At 48.1% G+C, this 20,498-nt stretch overlaps 1 protein-coding gene across 2 annotated transcripts; it reads left to right on the top strand.

Moving 5' to 3' along the window:
• The first annotated feature begins 436 nt into the window (after nt 1–436).
• On the top strand, nt 437–18,655 carry BRMS1 (BRMS1 transcriptional repressor and anoikis regulator). Of its 2 annotated transcripts, XM_035098243.2 has the most exons (11): nt 437–558; nt 3,542–3,674; nt 5,309–5,399; nt 7,770–7,897; nt 8,982–9,061; nt 11,246–11,342; nt 11,980–12,072; nt 12,683–12,747; nt 14,079–14,118; nt 15,869–16,007; nt 18,198–18,655. In XM_035098243.2, the coding sequence occupies exons 2-11, from the start codon at nt 3,548–3,550 to the stop codon at nt 18,313–18,315; spliced, it is 978 nt and encodes a 325-aa protein (XP_034954134.1). In that variant the 5' UTR covers nt 437–558; nt 3,542–3,547; the 3' UTR covers nt 18,316–18,655. The 2 variants fall into 2 exon arrangements, with proteins under 2 accessions (XP_034954134.1, XP_060125382.1); XM_060269399.1 differs by lacking the exon at nt 15,869–16,007.
• The last annotated feature ends 1,843 nt before the right edge of the window (nt 18,656–20,498 follow it).

The following is a 20,498-nucleotide window of genomic DNA, read 5'->3' as shown; positions in this document are numbered from 1 at the left end:
GTTGGCATGGCAACCACCAACTTTCTACTAATTTTGTACTGAGGCTTCAAGCCAAAAATTGCCTCTTGGCCTCCCCGCCGCCCCTCTTATTTTTCCTACTTGTATATTTCAACTTAGCCACAGTACTATTGTAAATGTGAGCATATATTTAGGATGTACTCAAATGAGCATATATACATGCAAACGAGCCCTTCCCGGGGAGGACGGTTGGTTTTCTTTTTATTTTATTTTTCACTGTATGGTTTTATTTTGCTATGAAAGTTTCCACACCACTTTGTAGGCACACAGAGAGAGCACATTTTCACTCCCATTCGGCTTTTTCTTTATTATCTCGTTACTACGGCAACGCATACCCTTCTTCCGCTTCCGGATTCCCACAGTGCTTCGCGGAACCATAGAGCTTGACCGCGACGCAGCACCATAGACGAGTGTAGGGTACTTACAAAATGCCAGCCGCTGTGATTGGCTAGTGTTGGTGGGCGGGGCCATAGGAGGACGACTTCCGATTGCTGAAGAAAGCCAGAGCGGGGTTTGCGCCTTCCTCAGCCCCTCCCCCAGGTAATGAGGGGTCCAGAGACTTTCCCTATTACTCCCCTTTTGTGGGTAATGATGGTCCCGCCCATTCCAGCCCTATGCGTTTCCCTTGCTTTGAGAAAAGGGGGGAAGCGTGGGCCAGCACACTACAACCCAGGGGCGGGGGTGTTCGCATATGACCGATTTCTTTCTCTTAAGTCCAGTGTTACATGTGCGACATAAGGGGAGAAAATGCTTCTCTTGGCCCTCTCCTTGGAAGTCCTCGGCAATCCTCCCCTAAATGACATCCATTCGGGCACGTGCTTGAGTCTGTTGTAATATGGGGGTAGGGTTTGCTATATTTATGTGCCCCCAGTCCTTCCTCTGTTGGATTGTTCTTACCAAGCAAATGCTATCGGAGTGCGGGGGAAACCATTAGAAATGGGGGGGGGGGCGCTCGGGACTCGTATGTCTTTGCCAAAAGGTACCTTTAACTGCAAAGGAGGAAGAAGCAGCGCTTGCAGGATCGTCTCGGGATTTCCTAACAGAACCGGGAGAAAGAGACACGCACAACCCTTCCAAAACCCACCTTAAAATAACTACCAGTGACCTCTAGCTGTGCGGTAAACTGCAGACAAGATGGAGGGATAAAGGGCTCTGGGAGGAGGAATAAGTTGTGACTTATGTGGAGAGGCAGACATTTAAGAGGTGCAGCTCCCCTTCCTTCCTCTCTTTCACTCTCGCCCCATAAACCAGTCATATCCAGTCGTCAATGCTTGGGAAAGACAGATGTGCTGATTTTCCTGTCCGCTACCATGCAGTGGCTGACATTGATTCATGTTAACCCAGCCCCAGGGAGTTCAGTGGGCTTTACTCCCAGGCACTTGTGCCTTGGAGGGCAGCCCCAGTCACCTCTTTCTTCCCCTTTAAAGCTGGGCTGGGGAATTTGCCCTTCCAACTACAACACCTGTCATCTCTGACCACTGCCCATTGCTGGTTGGGACTAATGGGAGTTGGCACCTAACAGCATCTGGTCTCCTATTCTTGATTTAAAAGAAGCCCTTGTTTCCCATCTCACAGGGGCCCTCATAGCACTTATTTAAAAAGTGCCGGGAGGGTTCCTGGAGCAAATGGTGGGCTGAGCGGGTGCATTGCATGCAGATTCAGTCCCAGGTTCAATCCCCAGCATCTCCAGGGTAGTCAACGAAGGGGAAAGTGCTTTTCATGGGAACCAGCACTGGTCAAAGGCAACAGGACTTGGCTAGATGGCCAAAAAGTTTGACCTGGGGTCAGGCAGCTAGCTTTCTATGTTCCCAGTATATGGGAGAGAGGTCCCAAGGCAGAGCTGGGGAATTTGTGGCACTTTTGCTGGACTCATACTCCCATCACCCCTGACCTTTGGCCATGCTGCCTGGGGCTGATGGGAGTTGGAGTCCGGCAATGTCCTGAGGGCCAAATGTTCCCCACCCCTGTCCTAAGGAAGGGGAACCCCTGATTGCACATTTCATTTATCAAGCATAGGCAAACTCGGCCCTCCAGATGTTTTGAGACTACAATTCCCATCATCCCTAACCACTGGTCCTGTTAGCTAGGGATGATGAGAGTTGTAGTCCCAAAACATCTGGAGGGCCGAGTTTGACTTTGCCTGATTTAACTCCTCTGAAGGAGCCGTGTGTTAGCAAGGTGCTGATGGTTGAGGATTCTGGAGGCTGAGAAAGGAGGAGGTGGTTATGGGCAAAGACACAGAAGCCGGAACCCCTGGCTGCCTTCATAGCTGCCCCTAATTTGTCACTAAACAGCAAAATTAGCCTTTGAATACGAGTTGCTGGGAATCACAGGTAGGGAGGGGGCTGTTGCACTTAGGTCTTGCTTGCGGGCTTCTTACAATGGGCATCTAGTTGGCCTCTGTGAGAACAGAGTACTAGACTAGAATAGCCTTTGGCCTCATCCGACATAGCTCTTCTTGTGTTCTTATGAGATAAGGAGCTGAGAGAGGAGGGGAGCTAGCCCTCCATCTTTAAGAATATATGAAGAGGTGGCTGGATCAAACCAATGGCCCACCTAGTCCAGCATCCTGCTCCCATAGAGGCCCATGAGAAACCTGGAAGCAGGACCCAACCGCAACAGCACCCCCTCCCCACTTGTGATTCCCAGCAACTGATATGCAGAGCCATGCTGGATCCAATAGTGGAGGTAGAACATAGACACCGTGGCTCTTTGTATTTTCTGGCAAGCCTCCATGCTTCTCAATGGGCAAAGCGTCTGATGAATGTAACTTGCAGCCAAGTTCTTCGGTTCTCTGTGTGTCAGGGAAATACACCTGTCTAGCTGTTCCTTCAGGCTCAAGTGCTTGGTTAAACCTGGGTGTGCAAAAAGTAAACCCAAACTCTCTATTAGCAACACTTCTTGAGAAAATGTAAAAGTATCCTTGTGTTGGGTAATGCGGGGAAAAATGGAGAGGGTCCATCAGTATTGCCTTTCCACTGCCTTCTGAAGACACACCTGGTTAGGCAAGTGTCCCCTAAACTGCTGATCTTACAAAAAAACTGTTCCACTTGTCCTGCTTTTTAAATGGCTTTTTTCGTTATACATATTAATTAAGGCTGTTTTGATGCTCTGATGGAATTGTTCTTGTGTGTGTGTGTGTGTGTGTGGATGTTATAATTGATTTTATAGTTGCAGACCACTGAGAAGCTATTTTGGCATGCAATTGGAATATTAATTGGGCAGGCTTTCAGCTCAGAAGCTTGCTTAGTTGCTGGTGACAATTTACCAGCTACTGTACCAATCATGTACCTGCCAGTGCTCCTTTGCAACCTTAAGGACTACAAAGTCGCATTTCCCGCTGATACTCTCAAAGTACTCAGTGCTGTGCTTGTAACCCTGTGCTTAGCACGGTCCCCTTTGGAATACGTGTATATCATAATTTACTATTGTAAAGATGATGGCCTGGTGCGGTGTTCACCTTTCTGCTGCTTGGTTGTTGCCTAGCCTCCTTTCCTCAGCCTGGGCCCTCTTGTTTCTGCAGAGCGCAATGCCTGTGCAGCCATTGCCCAAGGAGATGGAGGCGGAAGGAGACTCGACCACAGAGATGAACGGCGAAGAAGAGAGCGAGGACGAGCACAGCGGCAGCCAGTCTGAATCAGAAGAGGAGAGTTCAGGTAGCTGGCAGGAGCAAAACGCCTCCCCACTCCTTCCTTCAGTGGTAGGCCATGCAATTTCCATGCAGAAAAGTCCTCTAGGTGTGGTCCCTGGCATTTGCAGGTAGGAGTGGGAAAGACTCTTCTCTGCCTGGAACCCTTGAGAACTGCTGCAAGTCAGTGCAGACAGGACAGAGCTGTTCAGAACCACGAAGGCTAGTGTCTTACCATCTTTTTATAGGAACTCCCATGGTAAAGAGGGAGAGCATATGGTTTGCACACAGAAGATCCCATTTACCATAGTTGGCATCTCCAGTTAGAGCAGGTGTGGGGAACCTGTGGCCTTCCAGATGTTGTCAAGCTCCCAGTTCTCATAAATCCTGACTGCTGGCCATGCTGCCTAGGGATGATGGGAACTAGAGTTCAACAACAGGGAGCAGGATCTGACCGAGGGGCTGGATTCTGAGCTTCCCTACCTGCCACAGGTCACTTTGACAGGTGGCTACAAATCTGAACTCTAGAATAATTTTTTGTTTCCCTTTACTTACCAGCAATTGGAAACAGTAGTAAGGAGGACTGAGATTTTCCCTTTCTGTTAAAAAAAATATATTATTGATACTTATTCAAAACCACACAAAAGTTCTTACCCATTGCAAAGCATCTTTATATAATACACTAAAATAAAACAGCTACTTAATCTAAAAAAGAACAAAGGCAGAAGAGGGGAAAGGAAAAGAGAGACCGAAAGAGAGAGAAAGCAAAAAAAGAGGAGAAAGAGGAGATTAAAGAGCTGTTGCTCTGACAATCCAACTTAGCCTCTGTGGTCTTTCTAAGGCAGGGGTGGAGAACACCACCCACACACAGTGGGACAAGTTTGACAGGTAGGTGGGTGGGTGATCAGCTGATCATTGGGGTTTGCAAAGTGCAGTGCTATCAGCTGATTGCCGGGGCTTGCAAACAGCTGCACGGGACACTGTGCAAGCCCCGGCAATTGGGTGATAGTTGCTTGCAAAAGCCAATGGCGATCAGTAGATGGCCAGGCTTGTTCTACACCTTGTTCTGATCCCCCTGCCCAAGAAAGGGCTCTTGGGAGTGGTCTGATGCAGGGATACCAAAGAAGGATGTCAAAAACACACGGCCAGTTCTAGTGCTTTATTAGAGAAAGGCGTCAACTTACAATTCAGCATGCAGAGAGCCCTGCTGCCTTGTCAGATGTGGAATGAACACCACAGCAGCAAGCAATCATGACTGGTCCGCAAAGGCTAATATGTTATACAGTGGTACCTCAGTTTAAGTACACAATTGGTTCCGGAAGTCTGTACTTAACCTGAAGCGAACTTTCCCATTGAAAGTAATGGAAAGTGGATTAATCCGTTCTAGATGGTCCGCGGTATATTCAACCTGAAGCGTACTTAACCCGAAGTATGAGTGTAATTGGTTCTGGAAGTCCGTACTTAACCTGAAGCGTACTTAACCTGAAGCGAACTTTCCCATTGAAAGTAATGGAAAGTGGATTAATCCGTTCCAGACGGGTCCGCGGAGTACTTAAACTGAAAGTACTCAAACCGAAGCGTACTTAAACCGAGGTATGACTGTACACAAAGCTAGATACATCAGAGGAGCCAGATGACGCTTGTTGTCTCTTCTGCCTGCAGAGATGGACGATGAAGATTATGAGCGGAGGCGCTCGGAGTGCCTGGATGAGATGTTAGACTTAGAGAAGGAGTTCTCTGAAGTCAAAGAAAAGTGAGTTTTTCCATCTCTTTCCCCTGCACTTATTTATTTCATTTTAAGCCCACCCTTCCTCCAAGGTGCTTCCCCACCCCCGGTTACCCTCTCAACAACCCTGCAAAGTGGGCCACATCCTCCTTAAGGTTTCTGGCCCACCGTGGTGCCTGCTGCCCAATAACTCTTGCTTCCCTTAAACTTAAAAAAAGAGAGAGACACTGTATAAATATCTCAGGAGTCCTTCCAGTAGCCAAAAGTAAATGAATGAAACTTTTGATTAGGAAAGCAAGTGTCGGTGTGCTTCAAACATTGCATTCCAAATTCAAAGCTTTACTTGGAGATCATTTTTGCTGGGATGGCGTAAGTTATTTTTAATTCGTGATGACTCAATAGCATGCACTTCCCTTTTATTGCTTAGATTTCAAGAAAAAAAATTGAAGGCGTGCTAAATTTAGGATGCTTGGCAAACAGTCTGTATAAATGTATGTGCTTCCTACAGGGTTAAATGCAACTTTGATTTTAGACTAGCGCAAATGTGGCCCTGCTTTTTTGCACGCTAAGGTTTGGAAAAGCAGCATATAAAGATCTGAAGACTAGAGGCAGCGCCCAGATTCTCAACCCCACAATAGGATCACAGAACTTCTTTAGAAAAAGCAGCCTGCAGGAAATAAATCTTTACTCCTTGCTTAAAGGCAAATGAATTCGTGGAACTCACTGCCTCAGGTTTTAAAAGGGGATGAGACAACCTTGCGGAGGAGGATCAGATGCTATTTGTGGTGAGCATCCATTATCCTCTGAGAGAGAGCTTGGAGGAGGAGGAGGAGGAGGAGGCAAGCAGGCAGGCAGCCAAAAACATCATCAGATGTCTGTTCCTGGATCATCTCAGGGAATTACCCCATCTGCTGTTCTCTTCCCAAATGTTCAGAGGAACTAATTGTTCTCATTGCACTGGGCTTTGCTGTTGTTTGACTTCCTTGCCTCAATATATATTTTTTGTAATTCCTCCCCTTTCCCCAAATAAATAAATGTGCAAATACAATAAACAAAGCAACAGACCAAGAAACATCGCAAAATTAGGCAGAAGAAAAATACAAGATAAAAAAATAAGGATTAAAAAAGAATGATCTATATTTCATGGTGGGATACAAGGTTCTTGATACAAGATATATCAAGTATTCATAAATGTCACCAGATAAAATTATATTTAGTAGGAATGTGCCAGCCATGAGATTGTTTTCTCATATAAGCCCCCAAACAGATGCTGAATCTGAGGGGCTGGCATCACCCCTGGGTCAGTTTTTCAGAGATGTTCATTCCCTTCACAATTCTTTTTCCCTAGGCCCACTTATATTTTCTGTCTACACACACACACACAGCACCTTTTATGGCAGGGATGTGGAACCTGGCTCTCCATATGACTCCATCTCTCATTATCCCTAGCAAGTATGGACAAAGCTCAGGGATGATGGGCGTTGTAGTCCTGCAGCATCTGCAGCACCAGAGGTTCTCTCCCCATTTCCTGTTTTACAGCATAAAAGGTAAAGGGACCCCTGATCATTAGGTCCAGTCGTGACCGACTCTGGGGTTGCAGCGCTCATCACGCATTACTGGCCAAGGGAGCCGGCATACAGCTTCCAGATCATGTGGCCAGCATGACTAAGCCGCTTCTGGAGAACCAGAGCAGTGCACGGAAACACCATTTACCTTCCCGCTGTAGCGGTACCTATTTATCTACTTGCACTTTGACGTGCTTTCGAACTGCTAGGTTGAGAGGAGCTGGGACCGAGCAATGGGAGCTCACCCCGTCGTGGGGATTCGAACCGCCGACCTTCTGATCAGCAAGCCCTAGGCTCTGTGGTTTAACCCATAGCGCCACCTTACATATTCATTATACATTAATAGGGAACTCGGGTGCTGAGCATGTTGGCTGTGTAGCCAAAACAGGGGTATGGAGAAACAAGAGGGGGATGTTGGCCTGCTCAGCAGAACCCTACGGTTTGCAGAAGTAGAAAATATTTTTCCCCCTTAAGTGGGGGAACGCCCCCACCCGCATCAAGTTAAGTCATCCAGTATATATTATTTATGAGTTCATTAGGCAATAGTGTCCCCAATTTGTGGCTCCAATATGCCTCTCCTTTCTTTCACTGTTCATATAATTCCATTCCTGAGGCCTGCATATGCTCTAAAAATGCTTAACTTGACATTTTCCAGTTCCAATACAACTTCTAGGCTCACATATTTTAACTTGGTATGGTCATACTAACTTACACTTCCCCACCCCCCACCCCACATACCTGGGGGGATTTCCCACCACCTACCTTGAGCCCTTGTGACAGGAGGGACTAGGAACTCTGATTAACCTGTCTGCTGCTGCTGCTGCTCTCGCAGGCTGTTCAAGGAGCGCCTGAGCCAGGTGAAGGCAAAGTTGGAGGATGTGATGGCTGGGAAAGCGTCAGAGTACCTCGACCCACTCGGGGTCCTGCAGAACCACATGCAGATTCGGATTGAAGTGGCTGGTAAGTGAGGAATTCCGGTCCCCCCACCCGGCCACTCTGGCCAGCCAGAGAGTAAGCAATCATAACAGCTTGGGCGGAGAGGTGGCTTCCATTCTGTGGCATTCGGAGATAGGGCTGGGGTTAATTTCTAAAAGAGGTGCATGGGTTATCTTCCTCGTACAGCGGTCACCATATACTGCAGACTCTTTACCCTGGCCTTCGGTGCTTACACACACACACACACACACACACACACACACACACCACATAGGAAGTGGGCAACCCAGCCAGATGAGCAGGGTATGAGTAATAAAATTATTACTAAAATTATTAGACATGTTCTGTTTTTAAAAAGTGAAGAAAGAAAGAAGAAAGGAAAAGGGGAAAAAAGAATAGTACACCACTGTAACAATTGTTAACAGTTAGCAATTACTGTTTTTAACCTGGTGTATTTTGGATAAAGCAGTTCCAAACTTCATTATACTTGCCCACGATGCTTAAGATATTTTGTATTGTGGGACTTGCCTCTTTTGTCTCATTTATACTGTAAATGTTCCATTTGGGAAAGTTTTGCTTGTTTTGCAATTTGGAGGGTTTTATCTGTTTTTCTAAAGGTATGTTGTGTTGTTGCAACCAGCCTGGAAATATTATGGTGGAAAAAAACACCTTATAAATAAATGAAAACAAATGAGAACTAGACTGCAAGGGGCTTCTGTCTCCCTGGAAGCCATGCCTGCCTAAGCGGAGGGATGGGCTGTGCTGCAAAGGAGGCAGATGCACTTTGTAAGTGCTCAGAGGCACTCTCTTCAGTGGCTGGTCTTTGGCATTGAAAGGAAGTGGTGGTGGGGCCAAACCCCAGTCCCGGTTGAGCTTCTGAGGATGGAAAGCAATAAGAACCATCAGACCACATGGCAGGCTCTCTCGGGAGGCGGCAGATTCCCTTTCATTGGAGGTTTCAAAACGGAGGTTAAATGGCCACATGGCAGGGATTCTTCAGCTGTGATTCCTGCATTGCGGAGGGTTGGGCTAGATGACCCTCAGGATCCCATCCAACTCTACCTTCCTGGTTTTATGAACTGTGCTCCAACGTTTTGCCTTTCTGCAGGGATCTACCGAGGTTTCTGCCTGGAGGTGATCCACCACAAGCACCGCTGCGAGCTGCAGGGAGCACAGCAACACCTGGAGGTGGGAAGCCCCATCTCCCTTTCTTTCATTGCCACTTTCAAATCCTGGCGGGGGCTGGAAAAGCAGCCTCACACCCCTTCTCGGGCAAGAAGGCAGAACCCAAAAATCTCATACACAGGGTGGAGGAGCTGCTGCCAGTCAGTGTAGACAATACTGAGCTACATGAGCCAATGGCCTGACTCTATATATGGCAGCTTCCTCTGTTATTACTCTAACAGGCATATGGGCAGAGGCTCTAATGGGGCTAATGTGAGAGGCAGTGTGGTGTAGTGGTTAGCACGCCACACTAGTACCTGAGAGACCAGAGTTCGAATCCCTACTCGGCCATGAAGCTCAGCAGGTCACCTTGGGTCAGTCACTGCCTCTCAGCCCCAACCTACCTCGCAGGGTTGTTGTGATGATTGAATGAGAGCAGGGGGAGAACCATGTATGAGCTCCTTGGAGGAAAAAATGGGATATAAATGCAACAGCTAAATAATGTCACATCCACACCATGCATTTAATGCCCAAAGAATCCTGGGAACTATAGTTTAAGGGATTTGTCGCTCTGAGGGGGGGGAACTGCAGTTCCCGGGATTGTTTGGGGGAAGCCACATGTTCAAAATGTGCCATGAATGTGACTTCAGTTACCCCAGGGACAGGGAACCTGTGGCCTTCCAGATGTTGATTGACTCGCGCAGTCCTAGCCAGCATGCTCAATGGTTGGAGACAATGGGTGGCTGCAGTCCAGCAACATCCGGAAGGCCACCCCATTGGCTCTATTCAAAAACATGACATTGCTGAGTGTGCCCTGTTTCCTACTTCATTGCATATTCCAGCTCGGAATTCCAGAGCCAGGTTTCAGCTTGCATACGAGAATTGCATGCAGGAGCTTGCAGGACCATGCGGTGCACTCGACAAACAATAATTAGCAACAAACAACCGGGTTCCTCAGGAAGAAGCCTGAGCAGTGCTTTCTGCTGACCAGCATCTTTGCAGAACTGATTTGAGGTTGTCGTGGAAAAAGGGTCCCTGCCTTTAATTAGCTGAAGACAAGCAGACGGGGACTAGTATAGTTTCCAGTTCTTTTTTTTTGCAAACGCAGCCCTGATGAGCGTTTTCGCAGATACGCCAACTCCTAGGACCAGAGGTGGGGGACGTTTTGGCCCAGGCCTTCCTGGCATCTCTGTGTGGTCATTAAACTCACAGTGGGTGACCTTGGGCCGGTCCTTCATGTTCGCCCCAGCCTGCCTCACTGGGCTGTCATGTGCATGAAATTGGTGAAGGAGTATTACAGAGACCAACTTGAGGTCTTTGGAGGAAAGGCAGGAGAGAAACATTAATAAATTGATAGGAAACCATGCTTTTTCTGACAGCATGAAACCAGGTGCAAATTTGCCTTGGCATTAAACGGAACAGCTGAGTGCCTTGTGAGACAGAGCAGAAATTATTGTGATGTGGGGGGGGGGCAACCCAATTGGGCTCATGCCAAGAAAGCTGAATATTAGTTTTAGTTGTCGCACTGGCTGTAGAATCAATAGCAATCCCCAACTTGATGGTAATGAAGAAGAAGGGGAAGATGCACTTAATCCATACCGCCCTGTGGAACGCCCTCCCATCAGATGTCAAGGAAATAAACATCTGTCTGACTTTTAGAAGGCATCTGAAGGCAGCCCTGTAGAGGGAAGTTTTTAATGTTTGAAGGTTTTAATACTTTGTCGGAAGCCACTTAGAGTGGCTGGGACAACCCATCCAAGTGGGTGGCATATAAATACAGTCGTACCTCGGAAGTTGAACGGAATCCGTTCCGGAAGTCCGCTTGACTTCCAAAACATTCGGGAACCAAGGTGCATCTTCCAATTGGCTGCAGGAAGTTCCTGCAGCCAATCAGAAGCCACGACAGACAACCGGGTTCCAAAGAACGTTCACAAACCGGAACACTCGCTTCTGGGTTTGCGCCGTTCGGGAGCAAAAACGTTCGTCTCACAAGGTGTTCAACCTCCAAGGTACGGCTGTAATAAAATCATTATCATCATACAGAGTTGACATGATGCCTTCCGGATGTCCTTACACTGCAACTTCCACCACCCCTTGCGATTGGCCATGCTGACTAGGGTCGATGGGAGTTGTAGTCCAAGGATTTCTGTGGGGTGGGCGCACCACATTGGCTTATCCTGACGTGATGTCGCCATTCTACCCAACCAGAGTGAGAAGCTGATGCTGTTCGACACCCTTCAGGAACGCCTCTTGGAACGGATCCAGTGCTTGGAGGACGACAGGCACAGTGTGGGCCTCACTTCAGGTCAGTCCGGAGAAGCTCTACTTTATTTCTTCCTCTGCATGCAAGCAGACGCTGTCCCTTCTATGGGAGAGGCCCATAGCTCAGTGGCAGAGCACTTACATTGCTTGCAGAAGGTCCCAGGTTCAATCCCCTGGTGGAAAGAATTGGACCGCAGGTGATGGCTAAACCCTCAGAGAGCTGCTGCCAGGTCCCCCAAAAGGCTGATTTTTAAAAATGTATTTCAAAGGTGTCATCTAGCCCGGAGGAGGAAGTGGTCAAGTTCTGCTTTCGGCAATGTGCTGGCTTCCTGGGTTGTGCGATGTCGTCATTGTGGGTAACTTGGCAGAATTAAAGATGGTGCAAAAAGCCTTTAAAAAAAAAAGCTGACGACCCACAGATGGAGAAACCTGTAGCCCTGAATTTGGCCCCCAACCTTATTTCATGTGGCCCCTGACACTTCCTGAAGCTGCTCCATGCTCCCATCCTGGGAACCATAGTTTGGTGAGGGTGCTGCAAATCGTCTTCTGTAAATGTCTGTCACTCACCCACCCCATGCTGACCCAGCATTGGATCCATCGGGGTTGGTGGAGCGTTGATGGCCCTCAGTGCTGAGGTTCCCCTTTGGGGTTATTTCTATCTCTCTGTGTGTGTCCTCTAGAATGGTGGGATGACAAACTTCGACCGAAGCACAGCTCAAAGGAATGGGACCCACTCCGGCCTGGCAAGAGGAAGAAAGCACCACTGGTGTCGGATATCCTTTCTGTGCACCCCACACCCCGGTGGCTCTGCCCTAGAGGAGGCGGTAATGCCCAGCATATGGCAAAGGGAAGCAGCTCAGCAGAGTGGCTTTGGGCAGCTTCCAATGCAGTGCTTGTGATGGGAAGCGGGTTAAACGCTTGCCCAAAATTATTTCAGGAAAAGGGGTGAGTGGGGATTAGTCGTGTTTAATTGGCAGCATTCATTCCCCGCCCTTTTCCCAAGCAGGCTGTCTCAAGAGCTGCTTTAAAAATATCATTTCTAAGATTCTGTAGCTGTGATTCCCACATTGGACAAGGTGACCCTTTGGTCCCTGACCTCAGGCTCACAATCTAAAAAGACATGGCACACAAAGTTAGAGGAGGGAGGAGGTAAAAGCCAAGCTCAAGCACAAGTTCTTCAATGCCAGGGGCAGTTTTCTCTGCCTTTAAGACCAGTCTTCAGTCAGATCCATGAGCAGAGCTGGTGACAGCATCCAGGGCCAGGCACACAAAAGTTCTTCCCTCAGTTAGATGACTTGATGGGCGTTAGAATCCCAGTTTTGTTATTTTTGTTATCACAATTGCTGGGGTGCAGGCACCTCTCCCTTAGCTCATCTTTCCCACGCCCGTACATCGTCTACATGCTGCGTGAAATGGATATCATGGAGGACTGGACAGCCATCAAAAAGGTACGGGTGAGAAACAGAATTCTCTATGTCACCTTGATCAGAGTGCAGGGAGAGAATGAGGACTCTCAAGTGTCTCTGAGACTGGGAGCAGAAGAGGGGAAGCCTGGAGAACTCGCCCTTGGTTTTCATGGAGAGGCTGGTCATGGGAAATCACACTAATGCAGGGTTTCCCAAACTTGGGTCTCCAGCTGTTTTTGGACTACAATTCCCATCATCCCTAGCTAGCAGGACCAGTGGTCAGGGATGATGGGAACTGTAGTCCAAAAACAGCTGGAGACCCAAGTTTGGGAGAAAATACTAGTGTAGCAAATACTGAGCTAGATGGACCAATTGTTTGACTCAGTATAAAGTAGCTTCCTCCATTCCTGTTTGAACCAGCCGTTTATCAAGAACAATGAAGGGGGTGGAGTCTTTCTTTTGACGGGAATGACCATAGCTCAGTGGTAGAGGTGGCGCTGTAGTCTAAACCACTGAGCCTCTTGGGCTTGCCAATCGGAAGGTCGGCAGTTCGAATCCCCGCGACGGAGTGAGCTCCCGTTGCTCTGTCCCAGCTCCTGCCAACCTAGCGGTTTGAAAGCATACCAGCACGAGTGGATAAATAGGTCCCGCTGTGATGGGAAGGTAAACTGTGTTTCCGTGCGCTCTGGCACACATCATGGTATCCCATTGCACCAGAAGTGGTTTAGTCATGCTGTTTAGTCACGTGATACAGAAAGCTGTCTGTGGACAATCGCCAGTTCCCTTGGTCTGAAAAGCGAGATGAGCACCGCAACCCCATAGTCACCTTTGACTGGATGTAACCATCCGGGGGTCCTTTGCCTTTTACCTAGAAGATTTGCATTGCTTATAGAATGTCCCAGGGTTGGTCGCTGACATCTGCAGGTAGGGCTTGGAAGACCCACGTCTTGAGTCCACGGAGAGACACTGCCAGTCATCGTAGACCAGGGATGGGGAACCAAACTCCCATCATCCCTGACTGCTGGCCATGCTGGCAGGGGCTGATGGGAATTGGAGTCCCAGCAACATTTGAAGCTTCATGGGTTCCCCAGCTGACATGGATCAAAGACCTGACTTGGTGGAAGAGAGCTTCCTGTGTTTCTGATCAAGGGTGCATAGTCCCTTTTGGGACTGCACATGGAGCCCACCGTAATGTGTTCTCTTCATAATACTGCAAGAGAGGAGTTGGGGTCTTGGGGGGGGGCCTCCTCGTTCCCTTTTTCTAACTTGGGATGAGCCTCTGCCTTGGAGGTCTGCAGACCAGACAAGGGACTTCTTCAGCAAGGGGCCTCTGGGAGCGTGACTCTCTCTTACACTCACCTCTTTCTTCCCAGGCTAAAGCTGCTGTGTCCTCGCCGAAGAGGAAACTAGAAGGCAAGAGCACTGTTTTTCCCCTCTTTTCATTGCAAGAAGGAGGGGGGTGGTCCTGTATCTTTCCACTGCCTTTCAGTAAAGTCCTGGTTGTGCCTGAACGTCTGGGAGGATACAGAAGCCCAACTGAGCAGTGGTTTAAAGGCAGGCAGCCTCTGTCTGCTTGGTCCATTGGAGAGGGTTACAGGGCCAGGACCCCCCCACACCCCCTGTGTTAGTGTGTGTTGGATGCATGTCTTTTCATGGAATTTGGTGCTCCTCTAGAATCCTGGGTTTGGTTTTGTTTTTAAATTAGGTTTCTAGCCCTAATGGCTGCAAAGATTATATTTTTTAAAAAATGAGTGGTTGCTGTCTGGTGACAGCTTAGAAGCCAGGTTTGGATGTAGATGGGATACTGAAGCCTTGCACAGCTTCCCGCCCCCTACCCCATCCGTTGTCTTCTGCAACCTTGACTGCTCTGCTCTTCCAGTCCTTCCCAGCTGCCCTCTCTCTGTTCCTTTCTGCATAAATGCCCACTTATTTGGAAATACGGTTTGGAAGGGGAGAGTAAATGATGGAACATGAAGATAGGTTAATTTGCATATTTGATCATGGCTGTCATAATGGAGTGGATGTGTGCGTGCACAAAATCTGCAGAATTAGTAGAATGCACAGTCAACACCCCCCCACCCCCACCCCCACCCAGAGTTTAAACTGCGGATGCTATCTGGTTTTTCCTCCCTGTTTCCTCCGTTCTTTCCCCCTACTCCACTGATTAATTTTCATTATCTATTTTATTTAAGGCATTCATACACTTCCTTTCACGATATTTATGCCTGGGCAGTTTATAGTGCATTTAAATAATAATAATAGTAATAGTAATAGTAATAATACAGTAGTGACAAATATGTGCCATAAAATTGACTGGAGGAAATTAGCAAAGAACATAATCAGCCAAGTAAAAAACTTCCATCTTTGGTGTTTTTAAAAATATAGCGTCCTATCAATACTTTTTAAAAACACAAAGCACTTCAATTATATCTGTCCCTCATATGAATCCCAAGGCAGGTAACCACAGAATTAAAGATGAACAAATCCCAACAATGAAACACAGTAAAAGAAATAAACTTCTAACAGAATGATCAACTGCAAGAACAGATAATCAGCAGTTAGATCCCAATCATAATCATTATATGCACATTACCGCAGTGACAAACCATTGATAAATGTCCAACAGGTGGATCTTATTCTGGTGCTGGAATGCGACTAAAGTTGGTGCCCGGTCAGGGCACCTTCATAGAGAAGGCACAATGTCCTCCTTAGTGGTAGGACAATGAGATGGGCTTCCCCACCCAAAACCGAAGGGCACAGGCAGGTTAGTATAGGGAGAGGTGCCCCTTCAGATACAACCCATGTGGGGAACCTTCAACCCTCTAGAGCAGGCATAGGCAACCTTGGCTCTCCAGATGTTTTGGAACTACAACTCCCATGATCCCTAGCTAACAGGGCCAGTGGTCAGGGATCATGGGAGTTGTAGATCCAAAACATCAGGAGAGCCAAGGTTGGCTATGCCTGCTCTAGAGGTTGCTGAACTACAAGTCCCATCAGCCCCTGCAGACATGGACAGCGATGATGGAAGTGGCAATTCAGCAACATCTGGAAAAAAGATATTTATTTGGGGGGGGAAACCCAGAGAGAATAAGAATGTTGCTTAGAACATATTGGCCCTGATTTTTCCACTTCCCCATCCCACCATATCCTTTCCTTCCCCCAGGCCCAGTGAAGGCTGAGAAACTGCCGTCCCCTGCCCTGTTCTCTGCTCACTGTGAAGATGGCCAGCTGCACTACGAAGGCGAGGCCTACATCAAAGGGCAGAGCATCTCCTTGCAAGTTGGGGACGAGGCACCTGTCCAGTGAGTGCTGAAAAAAAAGGAGGGGCAGATGGTGTGGTGGGTGCAGCCAGGAGGAAGCCCCAGATCCTGGCCTGAACTTGCAGCTGAGGATAGTTATCTTGTGCATTTATGCAGCCAGTCAGATAAAAGACGAGACGAGCCCATCTAGCCTAGCACTGTGTTTTCACAGTGTTCAGCCTTGTTGCCCATAGGAACCCTCCCAAACCTGAAATCCCTAGCAGCTTGTATTCAGAGGCATACTGCCTGATAAAAGAAGGTTTTATATATCTGTAATATACACACAAAAAACATAGAGAGAGCCATCCTTAGTAGCCATTGATAGTCTGATCCTTCATGCCTTCATAGATTTGTCCAATTCTTTTTGGAGCCGTACAAGTTGGTGGCTGTCATTACATTTTGGCAGTAGAAGATTCCATAGTTCAACTATGCACTGCGTCAAGAAGTACTCTTTTTTTTCTGTCCTGAATATTCCGGCATTCAGCTTCCTTTGTTGTCTCTGGGTTCGAATATTATATGAGAGAGAGAGAAATAAAGAGGGAAACCTCTCTCTGTCCCCTTTCCCTAAATATGCATAATTTTATATGTTTCTTTCTAAGCTAAAAAGCCCCCAGTGTTGTAACCTTTCTTGGAAATTCCTCTAATCTCCTGATCATTTTCATTGCCTTTTTCTGCAGCTCTGCAATATTGTTTTTTTTTAGACAGGGCAGCCAGAAACTGTACATGGTATTCCAAGTTTAAAGATCAGTGACAAGACAGTATATCTGCCCTCAGATGTACAATCTTTGAATATTTTTCTCAGGACACAGCCGTAGGGGAGGAAAGGGTTAAATTCCCCTTCCATGCCTGCTCTGATTGCATGGCCAGCCTCCCTTGCCCCAAGCTGCTATTTGCATTTCTTTAAAAGCAGCATTGTTAATTGCAAATATGTATTATTAGTGTTATTATAAAGACCTATCTTTTTGCTCAGGTTTTTCTAAGCCCGTAAGACCCTGTCTTAATTTGTCTGTATTCTTGTTTTTATATGCCTTTATACAAACGATTTGCTGTTTCGTGTTGCATTTTTTTTGTGTTTTGATGGTTTTTTAAATGTTTCACACCACATAGAATCTTCTTTTTTTAAAAAAAAAACAATCACACTTTTTATTAATGCTTTTAAATAAATAAACATCAGTAGCAGTATAGTATAACTTACAAAGCACCTAACATGGTCTGTATCAGGGGGTGGGGAACCTCAAGGCCCAGGCACGAAATGCGGCCCTCCAAGTCTCTTTTGGCAGCCCTCAGGACTCTTCCCAGGCTATTCCTCCTCCTCCTCCTCCTCCTCCTCCTCCTTTGTCACTGGTCCTGTTTCACACCCTCACTGAATGTTTTTTTGCTTTGCTGGAAAGTGTCCTTGGGCTCTGTTAATGCCTCTCAGCTAATGCTTGGAGGGCTGACAGAGGAGTGGAGTCTGTGGGTGTAGAAAATAGCACTTTATTGCTCCGCCCACTTTCCCCTCTGGCCACACCCTCTCTACTGGCATGTGACCCCTGGAAGGCTGCCCAGAAGAGAACATGGCCCTTGGGCTGCCAAATGGTCCCTGCCCCTGGCTGCACATGTATGAAAAGGATAAGACAGTTCCTGGTGCTTTCAGGCTTGACTTAAAAATAACAGAAGGAAAGCAAGCATTGGGGCAGTTTCTCCTTTACTTGCCCTGATATTCTTTTGGGGAGGAAGCAGGTTCAGCCTCCCAGTGGACCTTGGTGCCTTGGCCAGTGTCAGAGAGGCCTCCTTTCGCTTCTGGTTAACACCCAGTTTGGCCCAAAGTAACTTCTTGCAACCAAGCGGGATGAAGTGGACCATCTGCTCAGACGATGAGCACGGCTGGTGTTCCAGCATCACCCACAGAGCAGCCCCTGCATCCTGTCTCTGCCTGAGAGATAGGAAGGGTCATAGAAGCACAATATAGAACCTCTGTTGCATCCAGGAGGTCCCAGGTTCAATCCCAGGCATCTCCATGTAGGGCTGGGAGAGACTCCCTTTTCGAAACCCTGCAGAGCCATTGCCAGTAGTCCGACTTGGTATAAGCAGCGTTCCTTTGGAGATGGCTGGCATGTTGAGATCAGGGCCTGTGCGAGATGCTGCCTTGCCCCCCCCCCCCCCAAAAAAAGTTCCGCCTGGCCTCCCCTGACTCTTCTCCCTTTCCTCTAGGGCTGTGATCACTGCCATCAGCACTGGGGAGGTTTGGCTGCGCAGGGAAGACGGCAGCAAGACCAAAATCTACGTCTCGCAACTCCAGAAGGGCAAGTATTCCGTGCACAAGGTCTAGCAGCAAAGACTTCGGCTCTCTCGCTTCTCCTGGAATCGGCGCGGCTTCTCTCTCTTGGAAACCAAGGGACTTCAGAGCAGCGAAGACCACCCTGAACCACCCCAGTTTGGGCTGCAGCAGGTGGAAAGGAGAAGGGCTTGCTTGCAAGTTACCTTGGAATCATACCAGCATTGCTGCCTTGGCGTGGAGCCCTCCCCCTCCAGCCCCCTGTTGGTCCTGCGGCAGTTTTGATTGTGCTTGCCCAGCGTGCCCCTCCCTCTGTGTTTGGGGCTGGGCGTTGATGGCAGCTCTTCTCTTTCTGGGAGAGACACCCAATAAAACACAAAAGTGAAATACCTCCCTCCAGCTTCCAGGCCAGTCTTTTTAATTTGAGAGCAGCTGTCTCTGAGGTTTGCTTGTTTGGAGAGAGAAGGGAGGAAATCTTGCTTTTGGGTGCGGGGGGGGGGGAGGGGAGGGGAGGGAGAGATGGCAGTTAGAAGGCAGATCACAGACCCTACACAACTTCCATCACCCTCATATTGTCCATGCTTTCTGGGGCTGATAGGAGTTCCAAACATTTGGATGGCTACTATTGTCCTGACCACTCCTCTGTTACTTTTGGGGAGGCTGTAGTGGTGGTGGTATCTGTAAGGCCGGGCAATACTTGGTTTTCAGCAACGCAATTTATCAACAGCTAAACATCGCAATATATGGATAAATCACAATGTCTGATGTAAGGATGGGACTATTACAGAGGCGAACCGTAGGGCTGGGGGACTGGGCGATAACTGGATTTCAACATCGTGATTTATCACCAGCTAAAAATCGTGATATACTGATAGATCACGATGTCTGAAATAAGCATGGAGCTTTGGAGAGGCATTGGCCGTCAGAGTTAACAGGGGCTGCAGGAATCGAAGAGAAGCATCGGCTGGCTTCAAGGTTTTCCCCCACATTGTGATTTTCACATAGCACACACCCAAACATCATGATCTGTGGTATATTGCCAGGTCAAAAATTATGAAACTGATATCACAAAATGGACTTCAAACCAGTTTTGGAGATATATAATTGCCCAGCGCTCTCTCTCTCTCTCTCTCTCTCTCTCTCTCTCTCTCTCTCTCTCTCTGTGTGTGTGTGTGTGTGTGTGTGTGTGTGTGTTGGGCAACTTATATAAAAGATTAATGAAATTCATGGAGGGTAAGGGTACCCATAGGGGCGAGGCAAGGGTAGGGCACACCGTGGGGCCTCCAGAGTCTGCCTCCTGGGGCAGAGGGTGGACCATTTGGGCAGCGCAGAGCCTGCGCGCACCCAAGCCACTGCGTCTCTCCCAGGAGAGATGCGTGGCTCAGGTGCGCTGCAGGCTCCGCGGTGAGTGCCGCCCAACATTTTGTCACCCCCCTCAGTGGTGACACCTGGGGCAGCCCGCATCCACCGCACCCCTTTCCTCCACCCCTGCTTTCAGGCTTCCCCAAAATCATCTGGCTGGCCACTGTGAGAACAGGATGCTGCACTGCATGGGCGTTTGGCCTGATCCTGCAGGGCTCTCCTTAAGTTCTTAAGAAGTTTTTGCCGGGGAATTGGCCGAGGCAGCTGGAACAAGAGCAGAAAGACTCAAAGGGATTCCTGACTCCTACCAACCAACCGGATCCTTCCCCCCGCTCCCCGCCATGGCTCCTTCCTTCCTTCCTTCTTCAAAGCTGGGCTAGACCTTTGCTCTGTCTCTTTCCTGCCCATTTCTCCTTTGCTCACAAGCGCTGCTTCTCAGAAACGAACGAGAAACTCTCAGGTGCTAAAACAGAAGAGATGGGAAACTTTATTGCGGCTAAACAAGAAGAGCTGTGAACAGAGGCTTTGACCAAGATGATCTTCAAGAAGACAAAAAAAACAACAGCATGAGGCCAAAATGAAATATTTTGCTGAAGATGAAGAAAATCCCTTCCTGACCTCACATTGTTAGCTAGGATGAGATTTGAATGCTCGACAGCCAACTCAAAGCAATGAGGCTGCTGTGCAACTGCAGAGACCCTGCTTTGCAGGAAGCTATACTGTACTTGGGAACTGCCTCATTCAGCCCTACTTGTGTCTGGCAAATAGAACTTCTGCCTTGTTTTGAGCTCTGGGGCATAAGCTATGGCATACGGGTTCCTCTGCCCCTTTGCCCTGTAGGGAATCTTCCTTTATAAAATGTGTGAGTGGCTTGG

Source organism: Zootoca vivipara, chromosome 17, assembly GCF_963506605.1.
Source record: "Zootoca vivipara chromosome 17, rZooViv1.1, whole genome shotgun sequence".
NCBI lineage: Eukaryota > Metazoa > Chordata > Lepidosauria > Squamata > Lacertidae > Zootoca > Zootoca vivipara.
This window is presented reverse-complemented; position numbering and strand designations above follow the sequence as displayed.

Bases quoted from the DNA above. Each gene is read 5' to 3' on its own strand.
- BRMS1 (XM_035098243.2), top strand. From the start codon at position 3,548: ATGCCTGTGCAGCCATTGCCCAAGGAGATGGAGGCGGAAGGAGACTCG. The intron at 7,898-8,981 runs GTAAGTGAGGAA...GCCTTTCTGCAG, and splicing joins GATTCGGATTGAAGTGGCTG to GGATCTACCGAGGTTTCTGC. The intron at 9,062-11,245 runs GTGGGAAGCCCC...CTACCCAACCAG, and splicing joins GAGCACAGCAACACCTGGAG to AGTGAGAAGCTGATGCTGTT.